General features: G+C 38.5%; 1 protein-coding gene across 10 annotated transcripts in view; it reads left to right on the top strand.

Annotated features, from left to right (window-relative positions):
- Positions 1–21,585, top strand: part of klc1a (kinesin light chain 1a) — a 41,738-nt gene that overhangs the window by 7,756 nt on the left and 12,397 nt on the right. For 6 of the 10 annotated variants that reach the window (XM_067479043.1, XM_067479040.1, XM_067479045.1 and 3 more), the window contains exons 4-13: positions 627–705; positions 5,541–5,769; positions 6,870–6,957; positions 10,085–10,186; positions 12,947–13,120; positions 13,868–13,967; positions 14,247–14,299; positions 14,873–14,940; positions 15,258–15,366; positions 16,540–16,701. In XM_067479043.1, coding sequence (XP_067335144.1) covers positions 627–705; positions 5,541–5,769; positions 6,870–6,957; positions 10,085–10,186; positions 12,947–13,120; positions 13,868–13,967; positions 14,247–14,299; positions 14,873–14,940; positions 15,258–15,366; positions 16,540–16,701 — 1,164 coding nt within the window. The other 4 variants (XM_067479044.1, XM_067479046.1, XM_067479048.1 and 1 more) reach the window with 2 other exon arrangements.

The raw sequence follows: 21,585 nt of genomic DNA on the forward strand, positions 1-21,585 counted from the left end.
TAACTAGTATTAGTACTAGTACTAGGACTCTAAAAAAAGGATTCTGTTCAAGCTAGCTGGGAGAAATACTGAGCATTACTGTCTGCACACAAACACAAGCATGTCTCACTGTGAAAAGTATACTGTCTTTTGTTGCAACTATTAGCTGATCAGCATCTGTTCTATGAGGGAAGTGCAAGTGATAAAATCATTAGTTATCTGGAATCTCTTGGGTCACCTCAGCCCAGTCTACACTTTTTTACCATGAGGGAAAGAAAAATCTGTTATTTGTTTGTGTCTTTGTTTTAAATTTGGATTAATTTGTGGTGCTGATTTGATTTAAGGTAATAGCGATCGTTGATTACTCATCACCTCATTAGCAGCATTGATGAAATAAAGCAACCGATATAAATAATATGAAGTACTTTAAGTACTTAAAATGATCTTAGTCTGTACCCAGACTACAAAATGGCTGCATCTGAAGATACATTATTGATGCTCTTTTGTGATTTAAGAAAGGAGTTATTTGTATAATCTTTATTTCCTTTTCCATTTTCTCTATCTTCCTTTCTTGTCTCTTCTTTGTCTTCTTCCTCTGTGTGCCGTCCTTCTGTCCTCTCTCTGCCACTCCGTCCCTACTCTCTCAGGAGGAGAAGGACTCTGACTCTAGTAAAGAGACATTGGATGATCTCTTCCCAGATGACCAGGACGACCAGGCTCCAGGCAGTAAGTGTCCCACATTCATTTTCTTCAGTACTCTCGGGGACTCTCAAGCATTTTTAAACTCAAATAGAGATATGAAATATAGGTCCTGCCCTTGGGATCTAGGTTTAATAGTGGGGATGTTCGTGTCATGTTGCTGGGAACCTGAAGCAAGTTTGAAGCATAAAAGAGATTTGGTTCGGAAAATACTGTGCAAACTAGGTATAAACAGCAGCAAAAATATTAATATTTGGTTTTAAGTCTGTGACTAATAATTTTTTTCTGATAATAGCAGCAATTTTGAAAACGGCACCGCTTTAAAATTGATTTCTGTTCAGGAAATAAGACTATTATCTTTGCACCAGCAACACTGCTGTAATATGAAGTCTACTCGGTCTTCAAGTCACAATAGTTCACATAATATATAGTGTTGAGTTTCTCCCACCATTTATTGCTTTTCTGCACTTTGCCTAAACTCATTGAAGCACTATACTTTCACATAGGGCTGTCAAAACGACCAAAATTTATATCCTGAAATGGCTTATGTCCTGATTACTATATACATTATCTGTAAATTTAATGAAAATATAATTTGGGAAGCCTGATGTCTTAGTACAATTTGACCAAAATTCACTTACTTACTTTTCAGTTACCATTGTCACAAAATATACAGCCTATTTTTGTGGCTTATATCTGAAGATTCTTACCGAACTCTCAACTGTATTCATGTTAGTCTGCTCCTCTTTTTTTTCTAGAACTAAAGATAAAGATCTATTTGTAATTCATTTACTTTGTTGAATGACCTTGAAGATCCAGTCATCAGAAAATTGCATATTGTGCAATAGAAGTAAACATGTGCAAATGTCAAAGTTGCATTAAAATCTAATGTGGGTTAATTGATTCACAATGTGAACTCATGCATTAAGTAGCACATAAGAAAACATTCCCCCTTCAATTTCGCCAGAAGCTGGTAACATTGCACAGCCGTACTTTCACACTTAGCCTTGCTCTATGACTCCGTCACACACGTATGCCCCAATTTGTCTTTGCCCCCACTCTTCATGTCCACCTTACTCTTTGGTTGGGGTGGTCTCTCAGATCAGTGGCCCAGACACTATAGCTGTTTGGCTGTAAATGCCCATTAGTCAGGCCCTAGTTCAGGCTGGAGGCAGGATAAATGGAGAGAGAACCTACCAACCAAACTGGTTTCCTATATAGTTCCAGCATTTCTACACTGTGTTCAGTATTTGACTGAAATACTATGGTTTTATTAGGAGCTGATATCATGGAAAGAAATATTAATGAAACGATGTTTGAAACAAATTACTTGTGTAGAATAGTCTAGTCTAGAATTACAGTAAAGTGCAGTGCCAACACCTGATTTTAGATCTGTGGCACATGAACATTAAACATAATTAATTCGAGCAAGATTTGAAAAAGTGAAAAGGTGACCTGCAAACTTCTGTTCACAAAAAAAAAAAAAAAAAAGGCAAACAGTGTGTTCCCAAACTTGGCATTGATATTATTGTCTAAGCCCCTTATGCACCAGTGTGATTTCTGTTTGACTCATGGGACATCGAGCCAGTTTAAACTACAAACAAAATGTACAACAGACTGGTTCATGCTCTGTCTGAGACAGACTGCAGCTCTGTGAATTCTGTTCTGTTTGTTGCTTTTTCATTACACTGATTATTTAGCCTGACAAGCTGGAGGTTTGGTCAAAACGGAATTCAATCCTGAGGTTTATTTGAAGGGATTTTAAGTCAATTTTCAAACCTACCTTGTTAGTGCAGTTCCATTAAACTGGTTTGTGTCCCCCCTTTTGTTCGGTTTGTTGTCCCACATCTGAATTGAACATCTGAACTTGTTTATCGCAAGAATATGGTCCACTGTCATACTAGTAAAAAAAAAAAGGTTATTTTCAATTTTTTTTATTCAGCATCATTCTGCTGGCAGTTCTGGCAAATGGTATATTGTCCAGATAATAGCTAGAGTTATGAGCTAATGCTGATTGTGCAGTAGTCCACTTTTTCGAGGTCTTCTTCCTGTGTTTACTTTTGCTTTCCAGATCTGTGTAACCAATGAGCAGACAAGACTAAACTTGTGTCTTGTACTGATACATTTTCATTAGTGGTTTTCTATGTGGAAGAAAACTAAATCAAGGAGAAACACATCAAGTCTGCAAATTGGTCTAGCAATCAAACCATACACATGAACGACTAAAAAACTATGTTTTGCAACCCCCAAATCTCTCCAGAGCAACAAAGGTGGATTAATCTGCAACTGAAAATAGTCCTGAGCTGAGTTAGATCTGAGAAAAACTATAGTGGACAGCTGCTTTGAGCAAAAAATGGTTTTAAACAGTCTTCCATGGGAATGAATGGACAAAGACAAGCAGTCACATCATTATAGTTTTATAGGACTTGTGACAATAACAAAAGCGGAGAATGTCTTCAATTTAAAGTGTTGCTGTTCTTAAGGAAACATTTATTCCTATGTTTTTGTTTGGGCTTGAGAATGTGGCCGGTGGTAATGCCCCACTATTACTGTATTTTGTGGGTGTAATTTTAGGGTTTGATCCAGACTTCTGTGTTTTGGCCTAAATCATGATTGCAGTGGAGGTTTGAGAGCAGAGGCCACAAAGCAGGTTGTTTTTCGAGATTATAGCTCAATTTACGGAACACATTTTTTGTTGGTAATGATTTGGATAGCAATCTGTTTTTTTGTTGGGGTGTGTGTGTGTGTGTGTGTGTGTGTGTGGTTTTTTATTCATTTATTTATTTTATTTACAGATAAATAGCCTTTTTTTTTTATAGGTCAGCAGTCTCTCAAAATAGGGAGTTGGCTATAACAAACAATTATGCAATCAATCAAGCAATCATGCAGTTGCTTATATACATCAAATTGCCAGTATATCTAAGATTGACAGATTTACATTTACATTTTTCAGCACTGGTGTGAAAGTAAATGGGGCCGAGAGCGTGCAGTAATACAATTATACACCTGCACCCATTCACACATAGACGCACTTACATCAACATCGGTGCTTTCAGTAAAGACAACAAAGTAGTTACATGTGAGTAGGTTATATACAAAACTAAACTGACTTTCTAGGGATTCTACTTAGATAAATACTAGAGATGGGGCGATGAGAGTTCTTACAAAGGCAGAGTACAGAAAGAATGGAGAGGAAACTGGATGCAGAAAGAGAGAGGGGTGATGCTTTTAGGCTCCACTGATGCCTGGAGAAGCAACATCATCACATGCAGCTTTCACTGGCTTTAATCCTCTCTGTGTGCAACGGAGCTGCCTGAGACTGAGACGGTGTGTGGTTCGCGGGGCTACTGTGTGAACACAGGAGTAGATTACATGTCTTTCCTCCTCAAGCTTATTCCGGCTGCTTGAAAAGCTTTTAGGGTTTTGCTAAATTACTGTCAGTAGGAGGAAGAGGATGGCAATGACAGGTCTTTCTCTAAATTGGCCTCAAGCTTACAGTGATTCTTTTTTTTCCTGCACAAATATTTACATTTCAGTCACATAGCCAACTCTGAAGACATTAAGAAAATAATCAGCAGATGGTTCAGTAATGACAGTAATGTGTTTTTTCAGCACATGATGTGAAGCTAGCAGACAAGTGTTTCTTGTCTTGATCATATAAAGCTAAAACATTTACATTATGCCGTAGAAAATCCTGAATGATTAAAGGATTTTCAAAGTAATTGGAGATTTTATTTTAATGAGCTAATTGATTACTTGTCTTTATATTTATGCAATTCAAAAAACTTTTGTTTGTTTATTAAAACAATGTATTTGTTATATCTGTTAAAAGAGCTTCTAAAGGTCAGTTGCTAGCGAACCAGGTAGAAACCCGGGACTTGCATCCACTGTTTATCTTGAAAACAACCCAAATTACTTGCATGTAATGAATGTACATTTATATGTTAAGTTCTATATCAGGGCCTTGTGATCAGGCTGCTGTGGTCTGGGTGGTTCTGAGCACCTGGTATCACTTGATTCTTTGTGGTCATTGCTGCAATGGGCAACTCCCACCTTAAACCCCACAACTCACCTCTTTAGTAAATCTAGAGCTTCTAGTTGGTTTCCTGGCCTCTAATTCGTACACACTCATGCACACGCATATAGAAACATTAGGGCAGACATGTGGTATGTCATGAGAGACATTCTAGTCCTTCTGACCCCGTTGAACACATTTGTTGTGCACTGGAGCATAATGAGGTCATTGTTGGTGTGTAAATAGCCATGTTTTTTTTATCGTGGTTTACTTTTCTTTATTCAGAACCCAAATAAGTCTTTAACATTCAATACAATTCAACTTTATTTATGTTGTTCCAATTCATAAAGGAGTCATCACAAGGCACTAGGGAGACAGAGAAGTAGAAGGACATGACATCTGTTAGTCTGAAGAAATGTATTAATATTTTTAGACATGAAGAAATAAAAACAATAAACTAAATTGAGCTTGTTGATTGGACCTTAGAAAGCATATTAGTCATTTGTGAGGGTTCTGCTGTGTTAGCTGTTTTTTTTGTGGCATTTTTCATAATTTTGACATTTTAGAGGACAAGCAATTGAGCTAAATTAAAAAAACCTACTTGCAATAGATGTTCAGATGCGACTTTGTTGATATTTTCTAACTTTTTTAAAGTGGATGACTGTGCATTTTTAATGGTCGTCCTGTTATAGAAAATGTCAATTTCAAATGATAATGATGAGACAATTGTATACATCCTGTTAAAATACCAAATGCAGTATTAATTAAGTGAAATGGTCCGAGACTCAGAGGTGTGTGTCCTGGCACCTTATCTTGTACGAATTTTCTTTCCTCTTTGCGGCTTCAGTCCAGCCTGCTCACGGAAGTGCTGCAGCGGCAGCTGCCCAGCAGGGAGGCTATGAGATCCCAGCCCGTTTGAGGACCCTCCACAACCTGGTCATCCAGTATGCCTCCCAGGGGAGGTACGAGGTGGCTGTTCCCCTCTGCAAACAGGCTCTGGAAGACCTGGAGAAGACCTCTGGTCACGACCATCCAGATGTGGCTACCATGCTTAACATCCTGGCACTTGTTTACAGGTTAGTCTGTGAAACCCTTCGACCGGACAGTGCTCTGAGGGGTTTGGGAGTGGGCTGCAGCCATCACTGCTGTCTCCCTATCTCCCCTGGCACCTTCGCATGGTGAGATGTGGATCAGATTTATAAATTATGATACGCACAGACAGGCTGGTGAAATGACCACTGTTTCATGATCCTGGAAATGTCAGAACAAATTTATAAACTGACCAAATTTTGAAAAACTGATCAAACTTCTTAATGTAAATAGGGACTTTCTTGCATGAAAAAAATATCAATTTTCTTTCTTTCTTTTTTTTTTTTTTGCTTAATATAGCGGTGGTCCTTGAACAAAAATGTCATATTTGAGCCTCCTCTGAAGAAGAAAATAAAAAGCTTTCTCAAAAGATAGTGTTCTAAAAACTTCATAGTTTAGTAGTAGATGATCATTTCTGCGGTTTGGACACAAGAAATGTGGGGAAATTTCTAGTTGTAGATCTAAGAACTACAAAAACTTTCTTTAAAAAATCCCCACAGTCCTCCACAACTTTGGGTAATTTACAAGCCTTGTCCCATGAAGTGGGGACAGAGTAGAACCCTTTTACAGATTGTTTTTCAGACGTGAAACTGCAATATTAATACGACAGGTTTGTCTTTTTTGAACCCTTAAAGCACACTGACATATCCCTTGAAACCTTTGCTATGCAGCTTTTTAAGTGGCCTCCTCATGAGTGCGTGGTGCCTTTCTACATCAGAATTGGAACATACTGTGACACAACCAAAGATTTGCAGTACAGTAACTGACCTGTGTAAATGGTAATTTCCCAGCCCGAGAACAAAACAATGACACACATGACCTGGTCCAATGTGTTTAACATCCACAAATCTTATTTGTTGAATAGTAAGTGGAGGTTTTTAGTTTAGTTACTCCAGCAGATACTGGGCGGACTGTTACACTGACTGTGGGAATCCCAGCAAAGCTTTTTTAACCACGTCCCCTGAAAATAATGGGCAGTTACTGGAGAGTCAGCATAATTTATATCTTTTCTTTATGTGAATGTCTGTCATTCTGTCCACCTCTATTGTGTCTCTGTTGTCTGACTCCGTTGGGTTCCTTCTGTCAGGGATCAGAACAAATACAAGGAGGCAGCCAACCTGCTAAATGATGCTCTGGCCATCAGGGAGAAGACTCTTGGCAGGGACCATCCAGCGGTGAGTGCTTCTAACAGCGAGAACGTAGTTTTTGTGACCTTACTATAATAGCTTTTATCTGGCTCGCAGAGACATCTTCAACAAAAATGTTTCTCAGATTTATATGAAAAGATGAAAACACCAGTCTCGTGTCTGTAAGATAAATATGAAGCTAGCTGGGTAGCTTGGCTTAGCCCAATGACAGTAAGCAGATTGCAAAACGAGCTAATTTGCCTCTATTCAAGATAAAAACAATAAAACTATCATCACCTCGAAAGCTCATTAATCTATAATCTATTAATATATACTGTGTGTATATATATATAAACAAAGTTGGCACTAGTTGGCTGTTTAGCAGGTTTATGTTTTGTTTTAGTTTATGTTGAGCAAAGCTAACAAGCTGCTGGTTTCAGCTTTACCATTGTCATATAGACAAAACATTAATGGCTTTAATCGTCTCATTTACTGTAACTCTTGGCAAGAAAGCAACTGAGCATACTACCCATAATGTCAATGTGTCTCTTTTCATAAAAGAGCATCAACCATAGATTTCTAGTTGTAATGTAATAAACAGCAAAGCTACAGCAGTTAAAATGGAAATGATCCTGTTACACACTGTCTATGGCAAGCTGACCATCCATCCAACTTGATTTTCTATTTTTATTTTCTTATAGCCTCATAAACTTCCCCCTTGCTCTAGATCTTTTTGGGCTTCTCAGGGATCCATAAAATTAATTGCATTTCACAAGGCTTCCCTTTATCTAACACAGAGCTGTACCAATGGAGTCAAATTACTGGTGAATTATAGTTGAATGGCTTTTAAAAAGGCTTCAATACTTGATGTAATAAGTGAGAATTAGAGTTAAATTGATTTGAAATGCAAGGTATCCTCATGAGATTCATAGATCTTTTCAACAGAAACAGCTTTCCACACTTCGTGTCAGTGTCTTTCTAACAATGTTTTGTTATTTTTAAAAAGGCTTCAACCTTAAACAGGACCGTTTAAACCCCAGTTAAATCTTCAAGGGCTGCTCAGGCAAATCACACAAAATAATCGATAGCAATAAAGGATATGGTTATAACATCAAACACAGGATGGAAAAAAAAAAACAGAATAAAGGCTTAAAGCCCTCTAATAACTTGAATTTTGAGTTTCAGAGTTGTTACTTTTAAAGAAAGTAAGAACACTGCTAAGTACACATTATACTAAGGGGCTTCTATGAATGAAATAACCCATTATAGTAGTTGTTTAGTATCTATTTTAAAAGGTCAGAGCATGCTGCTGTTTGAAGATGCAGGTGAAGTTAGTTGTGTTTCTGAATTGCTCTTATAAAGCTTTAAACATTGGTTGTGTTCAGACTATGTGCAGTATATTACATTTTAAATGAAACTGCTCCCAAAATTAAATTACATATTTCCCAGACTCTCTAAATGTTTTTGTGCAACACCGTGACTGTAGTCCAGGACAATCAGAGAGAACGCAGCAGATGTCATAAACAACTGAGCCAGGCCTCTTCCCAGATCTATTAACCTCTTTTTGTCAGTGTGGCTCTAAACATACAGCAGGTGGACTAACAGTTTAACCCCAGCAGGCCTGTGTCTCCACTGTCTGGACCTTCATCGCGCTCCGCTTTGTGAAGCTGAGGTTTGCCCTCCCCATTTCTCCCATACCACCTCCATCCTGTCACCCTGCCACCATGTTCTGGTCCTTCTTTTCAACAAGGAAGTGATTCACCTTTCAGAAGAAATCATAGTTTTAGCAACAGCATAGCTATACAGTCAACAACGATTCACCATCTACTGATTTTTCTTTCTATCCCTGTCACGTTGCTGTTCATTTTGAATGCAGCTCTTTGCTTCTTGGTGTCTGTCTTTTTATTTTCTTAATGTCTCACCTTTACCTTTATCCTACTTTGAAAGTTTGATATTGAGAAATTATTCTAAATTTGAAGCAGTTTCTATCAAGGATGTGTTCAGGCTTGTGTGAATTACGTTTGCACTTGCTGGACCGGCGATGGACCAAAACATGTAAATATGGTTTACAAAATTCTAGATAAAGTGGTTAGAAGCTTTGGCAGGTATGCGACTCAGCATGATTGGGCTTGCCACCTAACCAAATATAACCTTAATATCATCAAATCTATGCTGTGGGTATGGTGTAACGGTACACTATGAAATATTCTCCACTGTAGCCTGACAGTGTAGCACCTCCCCACAAACATGTCACAGCACACTGTGCAAGCAACTGTAGCTTGGCAGGGACCAGATAAAAATAGAAAATTCACCTTTCTTCTGACTAAGGTGGTTCAGTGGTTGTACAGACCATCTCGCCCGGGGTCATTTTTTGTAAATACAAAAAATAAAAAATGTACAAAGCTGCATTTGAGTCATTTAGCTTCATGGTTTTAGATTCTCTGTAAACCTCATTAAATGTTGCATACTGTACATGTAGTTGCCATGTTTTGTAACAGTTTTGCTAGGTGGTCTGTCCAATAAGTGCCTTTTGCAATCTGATAATGATTTTTAGATGGAAAATAATTGTATTGTAATGTGTCTGGTAGGAAACCAAAGATCCCTGGTTCGATGCTCGTTGCTCTGAATATTTTTATCTCTTGTGGCTGGATCATCTATATCCATGTCTTTTAATTTTATATATCAGCCTATGAAGATCCCTCACGTTTTCATTTGATTTCTTATTGATCGAGGAAACACATAAATTGTGCTCAACACAAGCTCAAATGAAGGAGTAAAGTTCTGGAACATTTTTAACATTGCAGGAGTGTTTGCCTAAGTGCCTACTCCCCCTCAATTTATTTCCTCTCGTCTTTCATTCTTAATCTCTCTTCCTTTTATCATTGTTTCCTTCCACTCTGTCCATGTGGGCTCCAGATTCTCGTCTGAATCAGAGATAAAAGGTGACCTCCAGTCTACCTCACATTCACATTACATCTGATTGCAATCAAATTACACGCACCATAATCACTTTGTTTTTTTCCACACGCCCTCTTCTTACTCGTCGATTACTTACTCACCAGATCAATGGCACTGTGCTGCTGTGGTGGTTGCACAGACGCTGCTTAGTACATGATTGAAGTTGATCGATGTCGGAAAAATATTTTGGAATAATAAGTGTGTGTGTCCCTCTCAGGTTGCTGCCACCCTCAATAACCTGGCTGTCCTGTATGGAAAGAGAGGAAAGTACAAGGAAGCAGAGCCTCTGTGCAAAAGAGCTCTGGAGATAAGAGAAAAGGTGGGTCAAAGGTCATCAAACACCATGACAAATTTAGAATTGGTAGTAAGTTAGGTTTCAACTTCTTGTTTAGACAAAGTGCTTTTTCTCATTGGAAATAAGGCAGTCAAATACAAAACATTATTGGTTTCGGTCAAAGTAGCTCCCATTAGTCAGTGGCGTTAAAAGCAGCGATATGAAGCACAATCCCTTCCAAGACACCTCAGTCTGCTAGTTTACTTGTGGTGTGGTGTGAGGAAACAGTTTTTCCTCACCAACATTATCAAGTTTCACCTGTAGTTTGGTGCTAACAAAGCTGCTGCTCAGCAATGCTAAAGTAAATTAAACACTTTTTTGTGTGTCCTTGGCTCCAGTAGCTCTCCTTCTCCCCCCTCTGAGAAACAGATGCAGCTTTGGTTAAGATTAGCTATTTAATTTTTTTTAAGCTACTGGAACTCCAGTAATGAAGTCTTCACTTTAGGCTTCACAGTTTGTCACTCAGTTTTCCTCAGGTGTGGCGGTTCAAGGTAGCTGTGGATGATATAGTTCCTCAGGAACACTCCTCTTCTAACTGAGTTTGGTTAGCATCCCTGACAGTTGAAAAGAAGGGAATCAATTAATAAGATGCTACTGAAGCTGTCAGTTTAGTTTGAGTGGAAAATAAATAAATGTCTTATCAGAACATCTTGATTGAATACAAAAAACAATATGTTGTCTCTCTGTGCTTTTATTCTGCACAGAACAGTGTTGATCTAATCTCTAATATTGAACTTGTATAATCAAGTATGACTTATACGAATGAGTAATTGGAGTACTGACCCGATATCTACATTAACATAATTGTGGTGCCATCTTTCAGTAAATCAAGGGAATTTTCACTTAAAGAATAAATTTTGTCATTTTCTAAGTTAATCATATTTTCATCAACCCCCAAACACACACTCAAATCAAAAATGAATGTCCAAAGATAATCTGTCAGTTTCAAGCTTGTGTTTCTTGACCTTTAGCACTTGGTTGAACAGTTAACCTTAATATCTTAATACCTTGTTCTTTTTATAGGAGTCAGAGGGAAGTGACTTCAACTGCGTGTGCACGAGCACGTTAAAACACTATAGGGATTTGAGGCAGATAGGGATTAAGCAACTTTACAACCAAGTGCTTAAGATTAAAGAAAGATGCCACATAGTGGTGTAGTGTGTGTGTTGTCTTTTTTTTAGTCCGTTTTTGGACAAGAATGTGGGTCAAGCGCAGATGAACAAGCTAAACCTGGTTGAACAGTTAGTTTTAGTGTCTGTATGGGGATTGTTGAAAATATGATTCATTTAGAAAATACCTAAGGTGTTATATTTTTACCTGGTCATTTTGTTACATGGTGTCAATGACATATTGGCCCATTTATATTCGTCCTGTTGATTTGAAATGTGCACATGTCTCATTGGGCCACACATAGAATCAAATTCCTAAATTGTTAAAAAATCATTCAGTAAATATTTCTGGTAAAACATCAGACTAGTCAGTGAACTGTACAACATTTCAAAGTGCAGAGGAAAATGCATGGGAGAACAGGACGGGGGGATCCTTCAGGTAGCACTGCTCGGATACAGGTTTGATCTCAGACCTGCTGACAGTATTTTGCATGAAACTTTAGCCAATAAATTGGTCAAAGCAAAACATGGCCAGCTACAGAGTTTATGGTTAGTTTTAACATTTAACGTACAGTATTGACCTGTGCAGTTTTCTGTCTTGCTGTGTCCTCTAAATTCCCCCTAAGGTTGTAAATGCATTATTTTCTTAGTGAGCAGCAGCCTGTCTCTGACTTTATCCTATGTTCTCTTATTCCTCCCTCTTCCACATCTTTTTCTTCTCTATTGTGCATTTTGGGTCTTTCCATCTCTTTCTGATCTCCTCCGTGTTGCTCAGTCAAACTCCAATAAACCCTCACTGCATTTCTCAGTCTAGGTCTAGGCACATAGTGATCATTCTATATTTTCACACCTGCTACACTTGGCTCTAAAGGCTACAGGAAAAACATTCACCGCTTTTATATCCAAATAGATTTATATGTTTTATCAAGTCAATAGTTCAGGACAAAATTCTTTATCAGTCAAATAGTGTATGTAGTTTACAAAGCAGGTTGAGTTGAAGAATGCTTGTTAATTCCTTTGTGGTGGCTTAAATTAAACTGCCACATCTTTATGCCAGGTTTGTGTACATTTGAGGTAATCTTCTATTTGTTCTGTTAGACATCAGTGTCAGAAAAAAGGTAACATAATTGTTTTCCTGGAAATTCAAAGTTCATAACTAGACTTGAGGCTTTAAAATCTTTGTTCATGTTGACAAGTCATCATGAAGTCTAATAGAAGTATGGTAAAGAGATATTGACCGTATACTGGATGTATATATATTGTAAATAAAGCAGTTTTGGAAAATGGTCAATAGTCGCTTATATAGCGCTTTACAATGTTGCTTCCCATTCACACACACACTCACACACACCGATGGCCGTGGCTGCCATGCTCACCTGACCCACCAGGAGCAACTTGGGGTTCAGTGTCTTGCCCAAGGACACTTCGACTTCTAGCCAGGAGCGGGGATTGAACCACTGACCCTGTGGTCCATGGTCAACTGCCTTATCAACTGAGCTACAGCCGCCGCGAGTTTTACCACACATTTGGATTATTTACAATAGAAAACACAGGATCAGGCTACAGGCTGGTGATAATTTTCTGTTCTTTGTGTTGTGCTCCCCTCCTTTTTTTTTTTTTCTCTCTTCTGGTCCAGGTGCTGGGGAAGGATCACCCCGATGTCGCCAAGCAGCTGAACAATCTGGCCCTGCTGTGTCAAAACCAGGGCAAGTATGATGAGGTGGAGTACTACTACATGAGAGCGCTGGAGATCTACCAGACCAAACTGGGCCCCGACGACCCCAATGTGGCAAAGACCAAGAACAACCTGGTAAATGCTGTTTACCCAGTGCTAAGTAAGATGTTTCATACTGTATGTTGGCCAGCAACTTATAGAAATTGAAAAGTAACATTAAAATGTCCAGATCCCCTTTTAGTTGCAAAGTTACCATTGAAGCATAAAAATTAACTCTACAGCAATTAGCTTGGCCACTAATGTTAGTAATAGTTCCATCAGTTTATTCAAGACACATGCGATATGGCTCACTATGCCATATCTGTAATCCACTGAATATTCGGTTATATAAAAGCTGGGAGTGAAACACACGTAGCTGCGTTAACGTTTTCTTTCGTACTCTTTAGCCATTTGTTTTCCCAAAAGGTCAGCACTGCCAGTATATTTTTTTTAGGAGCCAGCGCTGCAAAATTTCATGTCACAGCAGAAGTCGAATTTTAAAAAAGAATCTTTAAAACATCTGTGTGAATTGACATTACCTCTGCAAGCAACGGCACCTGTTGCTGCAGGTCCATTGCCAAATGTTATTGTTACCCATCCTTGTGTGACTAGTTATTTAGATAAGGAACAACTACTTTGCATTTGGCTGGAAGGCTAATGTGAATAATTTCTCTTCCGACAATGATTATTCATGGTTCTATGTCAAAATCCTATATGCTGCAGTAGATGGTAATACTTCTGTCCCTTTGTACCTATGTGGGTTTAATATGTAGGACAAGCTCTAAACTTTCCAGCACCCTTCTGAGCGTTTGGTGTGTTTTTTGCTTTTGTTTCATTCTTTAGGCATCTTGTTACCTGAAGCAGGGCAAGTTCAAGCAGGCTGAGACTCTGTATAAAGAAATCCTCACCCGTGCTCATGAGAGAGAGTTCGGCTCTGTTGATGGTATGATGTGCACTACCACTTTTGCATTGCAGCCATTATCCTCTCATTTATATTGACTTACAGTAACTACAACAAGAACAAAAAATAGCATGCGTCTTTCACAATCCCTGCTGTTTTCAGTGTCTTATGTAAAGGCTCATATTTTCAGACTGCTGTCATTTTGGTAGTTGTTTACAACACTGACCTTTTCTTTTCTGTCCCTGTTTTTCTGAATCAATGTTTATGACAGCTGACTTATTTGTTTCTGTATTTGAGGATTTTTTTTTTTTTTCTCTGCAGACGAGAACAAACCCATCTGGATGCACGCTGAGGAGAGAGAGGAACAAAGCAAGGTGAATGTCTGCAACAGTTTTTTTCAAATGCTGTTTGTCGCTTCCAACTTGTATAATTCCGGTATTTTCATTTATAGATTTATACTAGTGAAATAAAGTAGAATACTAATTTAATAATGTGTACTGAAGTCAGGACAAAGAAATGTCTCACAAGCACAGGCAACATAATTCTTCTACAGTAACACTGACAGCAGCATTTAATATTTTTGGTCTTATTTTACCTGGAATAAGAATGATTGACTTTGCAAAGAGCTGGATTAGCAGTTCAAGACTCAGTAAAATACCATTTGCTGTTGTTGCTGGTGTGAGTACCAGATGTTTCCAACTAGGACCTCAGTTTTTTCACGGTTTAACAACTATAACCCTACCACTGAAATTCCTTTGAGTTTTCTTGCTTAGTATTTAAGGTCACAGTTTAGAAATGGGATAATTTAGCTTTTTAAATGCATCAGAAATTTCATATTTTCGTTTGTGGGTTTGATCTCTTCACTAATACTTAATTGTAAAATGTAAGTGCAAGTTGATTCTTTTAAAACCTTTTTGTAAGTTGCTGAACATGGATTTGTCTTACAGGGGAAGCAGAAGGACGGCTCACCGTTTGGAGAATATGGAGGCTGGTACAAAGCTTGTAAAGTTGATAGGTATGATTGTTTGCAGCTGGGTGGTATTACATCAGTGGGGGTGACTATCATTTTTGTTTTTATTGATTTTGTATTCATAATACAAAATAAAACAGCATAAAACCAAAAAACATAACAAATGTATCTGAGGTCAAGAAGCCCCAGTCTTATACCAACATGATACAAGACAATACAAAGAAAACAGAAACAGGAAAAGGAAGATAAAAACATTTGTGCAGTAGAATTTTTTTTTTTTTATTAAATTAATAATTTGTCACTATTCCTCTCTTCCTTCATAGTAGCCTGGATCTGTGATGAGATATTTCTTGTTTTTACAGCCCCACAGTGACCACCACCCTGAAGAACCTGGGTGCCCTCTACAGGCGGCAGGGCAAGTTCGAGGCAGCAGAGACTCTGGAGGAAGCTGCCATGCGTTCCAGAAAGCAGGTGTGGTCTCATAATGGTGTGACTAATACCGCAGGATTCCAAGCTGGGTTTTAGATGTGACTGTGGGTGTGAAATCTGCAGGGAGAGCATGACAGGGTTGCTGGTTCCAATACTCGTATGAAATGAGTTAGTAGAGCATTTCAGACGGATTAAAGGTAGAAAATGTGCATTCTGCTGTAATATTAGGGTTGAAATTAAACCCTCGGGGGGGCTGCAATTCTGTGATAGACAGAAGTCTGACGTCACAACATTTTAGCATTTCAACAAATAATACCCTGCATAAAACTTTATTTTGCTTTTAAAGATACAAGTAAGGAGGAGAGAAATTACTAAGCATTGAAACATTAGTTGTCCTGCTGGTCAGTCCTTTCCCATTCTTAAATCATTTATTCACAGGGTAATTGTTACACCAGCTACTTCTTGAAGATAGCCCCCTTATATTTGTTTTTTCAAGTAGGCATTTGTTATAAGAAATATATATTGTTTTATTTATTTTTTTAAATGACAATGCATCGATAAGCATAAAAACAGACAAAACCTCTTGGCCCTCTATGCTCACAGCAACCTTCATTAGCTTAAGGCCAAATGATTTGATATGGAACAGCTGGCCTGCTTGTGCCTAAAGGTACAAATATGCCTAGTAGTACCCAGAAAACGCTTAGTAACCACACGATATTAATCCTTAGATGAATAGAAATTTGAAAATGAATAATTTTACATTGTTAGATATTGGACCCTTTTCTTTTTTTTTGACTGCTGCAGTATTAAAGGCAAAAATGCCTCCCTGTAAATGTAGGAGAGTGGGACCAAAGAACAGACATCATTTTCAGCGGTAAACGACAGGGTTTGCAGGGTGGGTTTGTTTTTTCTGCTCTGTAATGTCTGGCAGAATACATTGTGTCCTATTTGCTTTTGCAGTAGGTTTTGTTGGATTAGTTCCTGTTCCTGTAAGGTGTCAGCCAGGGCCTGTATCCAGTGCAGCACGTGGAATAAGTCTGTAGCTTAGGCTTTTCTTGCCTCGGTGAATTTATGCTAGATCCCGTCATCTGCGCAGTGTCTGTCTGTGTGATAGAGCACACAAGCTGCAGAGGCGCTGAGACGCTCAGCTTTTGCTTTAATTTGATTTATAATTTGCATTTATTGTGTGTGTGTGTGTGTTTGTGTGTTTATCAGGGTTTGGATAACGTGCACAAGCAGCGCGTGGCTGAAGTCCTGAGCGAGCCAGAGGCCCGTGAGAAGCAGCGAAGCCGTGAGAGTTTGACTTCTGATACAGTGAAGTACGAGAGCGGGCCAGACGGTGGCGAGGAAGTGAGTATGAGCGTGGAGTGGAATGGGGTAAGTACAGTACACAGCCCGCAACACGTTACCGCCAGTCTATAGACCAGAAACGTAGACAAGCTTACACAACCTGTATCTTTCGGAAAACAAGCCACATACATTCAGATATTCTAATCTGGTTAACATGAGATGTGATAGAATAAATTGTGTTTTATTTTTACATATATACAGAGAAATGACATTGAAGCCAACAATGCACCTCTATCAACCAGAGTGAATGATATTAAGTTTATGTTCTCACCAATCTGGTTTTGAGCAGGTCACTTATATTTTGCTGTCTTGGCCCCAAAGCAAGTATTTTTACATCTGTTAATAGTTTCTTTTTTGAAATTTTATATAATTATTTCTAAGAGACTTCTTTATCAATCTTTAGTTAGTTATGTTTTGTGAGCTGTTTTTGACATACAAGTGCTATACAAAAAGAGATTATTGTTCTTTAGAGCCACTTTGGAGCAACAAATTATTTCAATGATGTTAGTTTTGCACTTTTGGGTGGCCCCAAAAATAACAGTGAGATATGTGGCAGGACACCTAAAAACTGAAAATTTACAAAGAACCCTACATTAATTCTTCAGGAGTAAAAAGTGAAGTTTGAAACTTCACAAGCAAACTTCTTGTTCGTGGGCAAAATGACAAGTATATGTTTTCAGACAGTCAGTAGTTCTGCAAGCCTGGATGTAATAAAATAAAACGCCTTATAATTATTGTATCTAAAGCTTCATTTGTTGACTGATACAAGCATTAAAGGAGACAAATTAAAGCATGAAAGTAAAGTAGTCTGTAATAATTTGTTGTGGTTACAAGAGCTAACATTTGGTGGTTCTTAGATTGCTTTACTTTTACACTGTAGTTTGCAGAAGCTCCTGAGTAGACTGTTTTTTAAAGTTCAGTTCATTTCTAGGACAGAGGCTGGAAACAAGTGCTGGATAAAAACAAAGCAAAAGTCAAACAAAAAAAGCCCACACACGGAATTAGTAACTAAATTTAATTGCAATCTCAAATAGATTGTTGTCAGGGAAAAATGACAATTACTCGGTTTATATGTACCCGTACATGAAGATAGAAATCTCTGATTTCATCAAATCTCCGCCTAAATTCTCTGCTGACTACATATCCCAGTTAAAATGAAGCTGCATTGTAACGTCATTATGATATGTAAATGTTTATCAGAGTTTATTGGTGGCTTCTGTCAAAAAAGATGCAGTTAGGTTGTAACTTTGCCCATCATTCACGAATGGGGAGCGTTACCAATGTAAATGACGTCAGAACTTTTAAAATTGATCGTACAAGAATAAACTGCACTCTGCTAAACCTAACTCTGAATTTTCAAAAGATGCATTGGCAACACTTGAGCTCTCTGGGTGTCTGCGTTGACACCACCCATCTAATTCCCTTCGCGGCAGAGCCAAATTTCCAACTGCGCTAGATCAGCTTTTTCTGATCCTCCGGTGACTGCAGTGGCAGAACATGTAGATGTGGGGCCGGTGTAGGCTGTTCGCCATCACCACCCGGTTTAGAAAAGGCTGCTGCTGCTGCCACCGCTCACATAGCAACAGTAGCCATAGTGCCCTGAACAACCAATCAGCATCTTTTCCTTTGCTGCTGTTTATGGCTCTAGGGAGGTTTGGTGTGAGACACATCGACATGTACTGTCAGACAGTTGTTGGCATTCAGCCTCTTGCAGAAAGTCTCACCAGCTGATGACTGGACCCGTTTATATCAGGAAACTAACCTCCTCTGTCTGGAAAGAGCTTCAGCTGGAAGTACATTTTAATAATAGTGTTGCTGAATTGTCAGCATGAAATCTACAAGAACTTCCAAAAATGCCTTTTAAAGAAAGGAAAAAATTGCATTAATTAGATGAACACAGAGAAAATCACTGTGGTAGCAGCATACAGGAAAAGAAACGATGGATAACAAAACATTTGAACATGTTATACTTTATGTTGACGCCTGAATGTATGAGCAGAACAGTTTCTAGTTTAAAGCAAAGTGGCATAGTAGATTCAGCATATGTAATATTTCCATTTACATATTGAATAATATATTCAAAACAAATAATTATGAAAATGACTGTAACAAATATAAACGATTAACATGATCCTTAAGATATTAGAGAATAAAACCCTTTCACATTTTGCCTTTATCCTGTCTAAATAATCATCACTTCCACTACAGCTCTCTCCACAGCCAGGTGTGACAAAGCTTTCTTTACGTCTGACTCAGTGTGGGCTCTGTACTGTACTGCTTCTCTCGTTCTTGAGTGTCTTTGCCCATGTTTGTGTGTGTGTGTGTCTCTCCTTTGCATTTGTATAATGAGCTGCTCTCTCAGAATGTACTGCAAAGTGTGTATGTGTGTGTGTTTCTCCCAGAGCTTTATTCCTCTACTTTGTTTGCTTCTGCCAGCATGGTAGCAGCCAGAGAGTTATGATTTGTGGAAGCCTGAAGACACATGCCCACAATAGATTCTGGTTGTCGTGCAGTTGGCTTGTGGTAAATCCCTAAAGTGCTGGGAAATGTAAAATACAGCTTGTTTTTTTCATGCCTTTCAGGCATTCGTCTGATGGTTTCATCCAGCCAAACCTAATTAAGCTGTTAATAGAATGAGCTTCACTTGTAAAGTAAAAGTCAGTTAACTCCTTTAACTCCTTTAGTTAATGAACAGTTTTACAAATTGTTAGATGTTTTGTGATGCCTTTTTTTTTTTTTTTTTTGTTTAATTTCTAATTCGACTGTGCGACTGTGGTACAGGGGGTAAAGCCGTCGTCCACCAATCTCACAGTTGAAATCCTCAACATATAACAAATGCTACATTTCACACTAAATAATCAGTAGCTGTCTGGCTGCTCTCATGTGTCTGACACCTGCATTCCTTCCATTGTTTGTTCCGTGGTGATTTCATTAAGTGTAACACTATTCTTCTCTAAGGTTACAGATACAGACACAGCATCTCTCCAAGGTTTCAAACTGTGCACAAGCTCCACTTAGTGGCAAAGTCTGTGAACCACATTCAGTTAGACAACAAAAAGAATCCAACAGACATGAACTGCAGAGAATGTCATTGTCTGAAGTTTCCCAGCGAAAATCGGATGATATTCCGTGTAATAATTCCCGTTCCCGCTTCTGAAGAAATACTCGTGTAATTGGGCAAAGGGTGAGCAGGGGGCGGAGCCTAATGCAAAAACAAACCTGCGGTAGTGAAAGTGTTTGGTTTTGTAATCTGGTCGTACACCACAGAATATGGTGCTGTTCCATGTATTTGTTGGACATTTTCCAGGTCTGCCCTTACTGACACAAGTTCCCGAATATCATTGTCCTTCCAGTACGACGTTGTTGTGTTGTTGTATTTCTATTTGCCTGGTTACAGGGCAGTCGCACCAAATGGACGTCATCAATACGCCCAGTCACTCATGGTGAACTCTCCGGAGTTTTACCTCCTCTATTCACAAATGAGCCCGGTTGGAGATGCTCCAGACTTTGCACTCGGGAGCTGGCTGGGTAAAATCCGAGTAATGTCAGGGGCAACACACTTGGGCGTTTGCATCGACACATACACACCCCAGAGAAAGTCTGGAAAATGTCTGAATTCTAGTGCATGTCTGAAAGTGGCTTTAGTCAGTGGTTTGCAACCATTTTTGGCTTAGGAAGAAAAGAAACCTCTATGATTGTGACCTGATTTACATTATTATTTTAACGCGAAATAACTAAAGCAATCTTGAGTTTATACTCTATCTGTCCCCTACTGTCAACATCCTAAAATTTACATTTACAATAAAATTATATGTGGGAAAACTTTAATAAGTCAGCAGTGTCCTGTAAAAACCAGGCCAATAACCAACAGAATTGGGATTGTGCCATTTCCCCACCCCATCAACAGCGATCTAGATTTTATTTTAGAATGAAGCGGTTCATTCAGTAAGTTTTGACCTTTTTATGAGATTTTCACTTTGAAACCTGATAAAGAAATCAGGAGGCGTGAAGTGTCCTGCTTCCTTCATCCTTCATTCTCCTGCTTCTCTCTGCAAGATGCAGTTTGTTTTGGTCTTTAGGGTTTTGGTGGGTGAGACCCAAGGCCGTCTGGAGTGGACTTAGGAAAATGGCTAAGGTTTTTTGAGACTGAATACTACATGATTAGGCTGAAACAACCATAGCAAAAACATTATTTTAGTGTTCTAAACAAAAATGTTTTGCTCTAAAATCAGACCAGAACACTAAAATAATGTTAGAAAAAATTCACAACCACTGTCACAATAGCATCACACTGTGACCTTACTAATGTAGATGCATTGTATATGATTAGAATATTTAGCTAAATATCAGATAAAAGCTAAAATCACTTTTTAAGATTTTTTTTTTTTCTGCCTACTGGGGTTGAGTCAATATGCAAATTGTTTCTTCGCCAAAGGTAAATCTCAAGTGTTGGCACCATTTTGAATTGGTATATTTCGTCTCTTTATAATGCAAAAATTATGGGCTGTAGGTTTCGTCGGTTTAGAATCAATATTATTTTTCGATATCTGGACTGTGAAGGTTATATGTGAAGGTCATAACCTGTTTTATAGCGTAGTTACTCAAGAACTTTGCCTTTCATAGAAAAACCTTCAGACCTTATTAATATCTTTTCTTTCTGTCCGCCGTCCTGCTACTTACACATGTCAGCTGACTGATTAGTGATGCACAAACGCTTGGAGAGAAAACTGTGTCTGGTCTGTGGTAACAGTTGATAACATCTGCTCAGTCTCTATCTTTAACACTTTCTCTTTTTGTTTTTACTCCGTCCATTGGACCATTTCCATCTTTGCCCCTACTTAATTGCCCCTCTCAAACTGTGTTGCTTTCTTTTGCTTTCTCTCTTTCACCGTTTATATCTCTTTCTCTTCT

This window comes from Channa argus, chromosome 16 (assembly GCF_033026475.1).
Source record: "Channa argus isolate prfri chromosome 16, Channa argus male v1.0, whole genome shotgun sequence".
Taxonomy (NCBI): domain Eukaryota; kingdom Metazoa; phylum Chordata; class Actinopteri; order Anabantiformes; family Channidae; genus Channa; species Channa argus.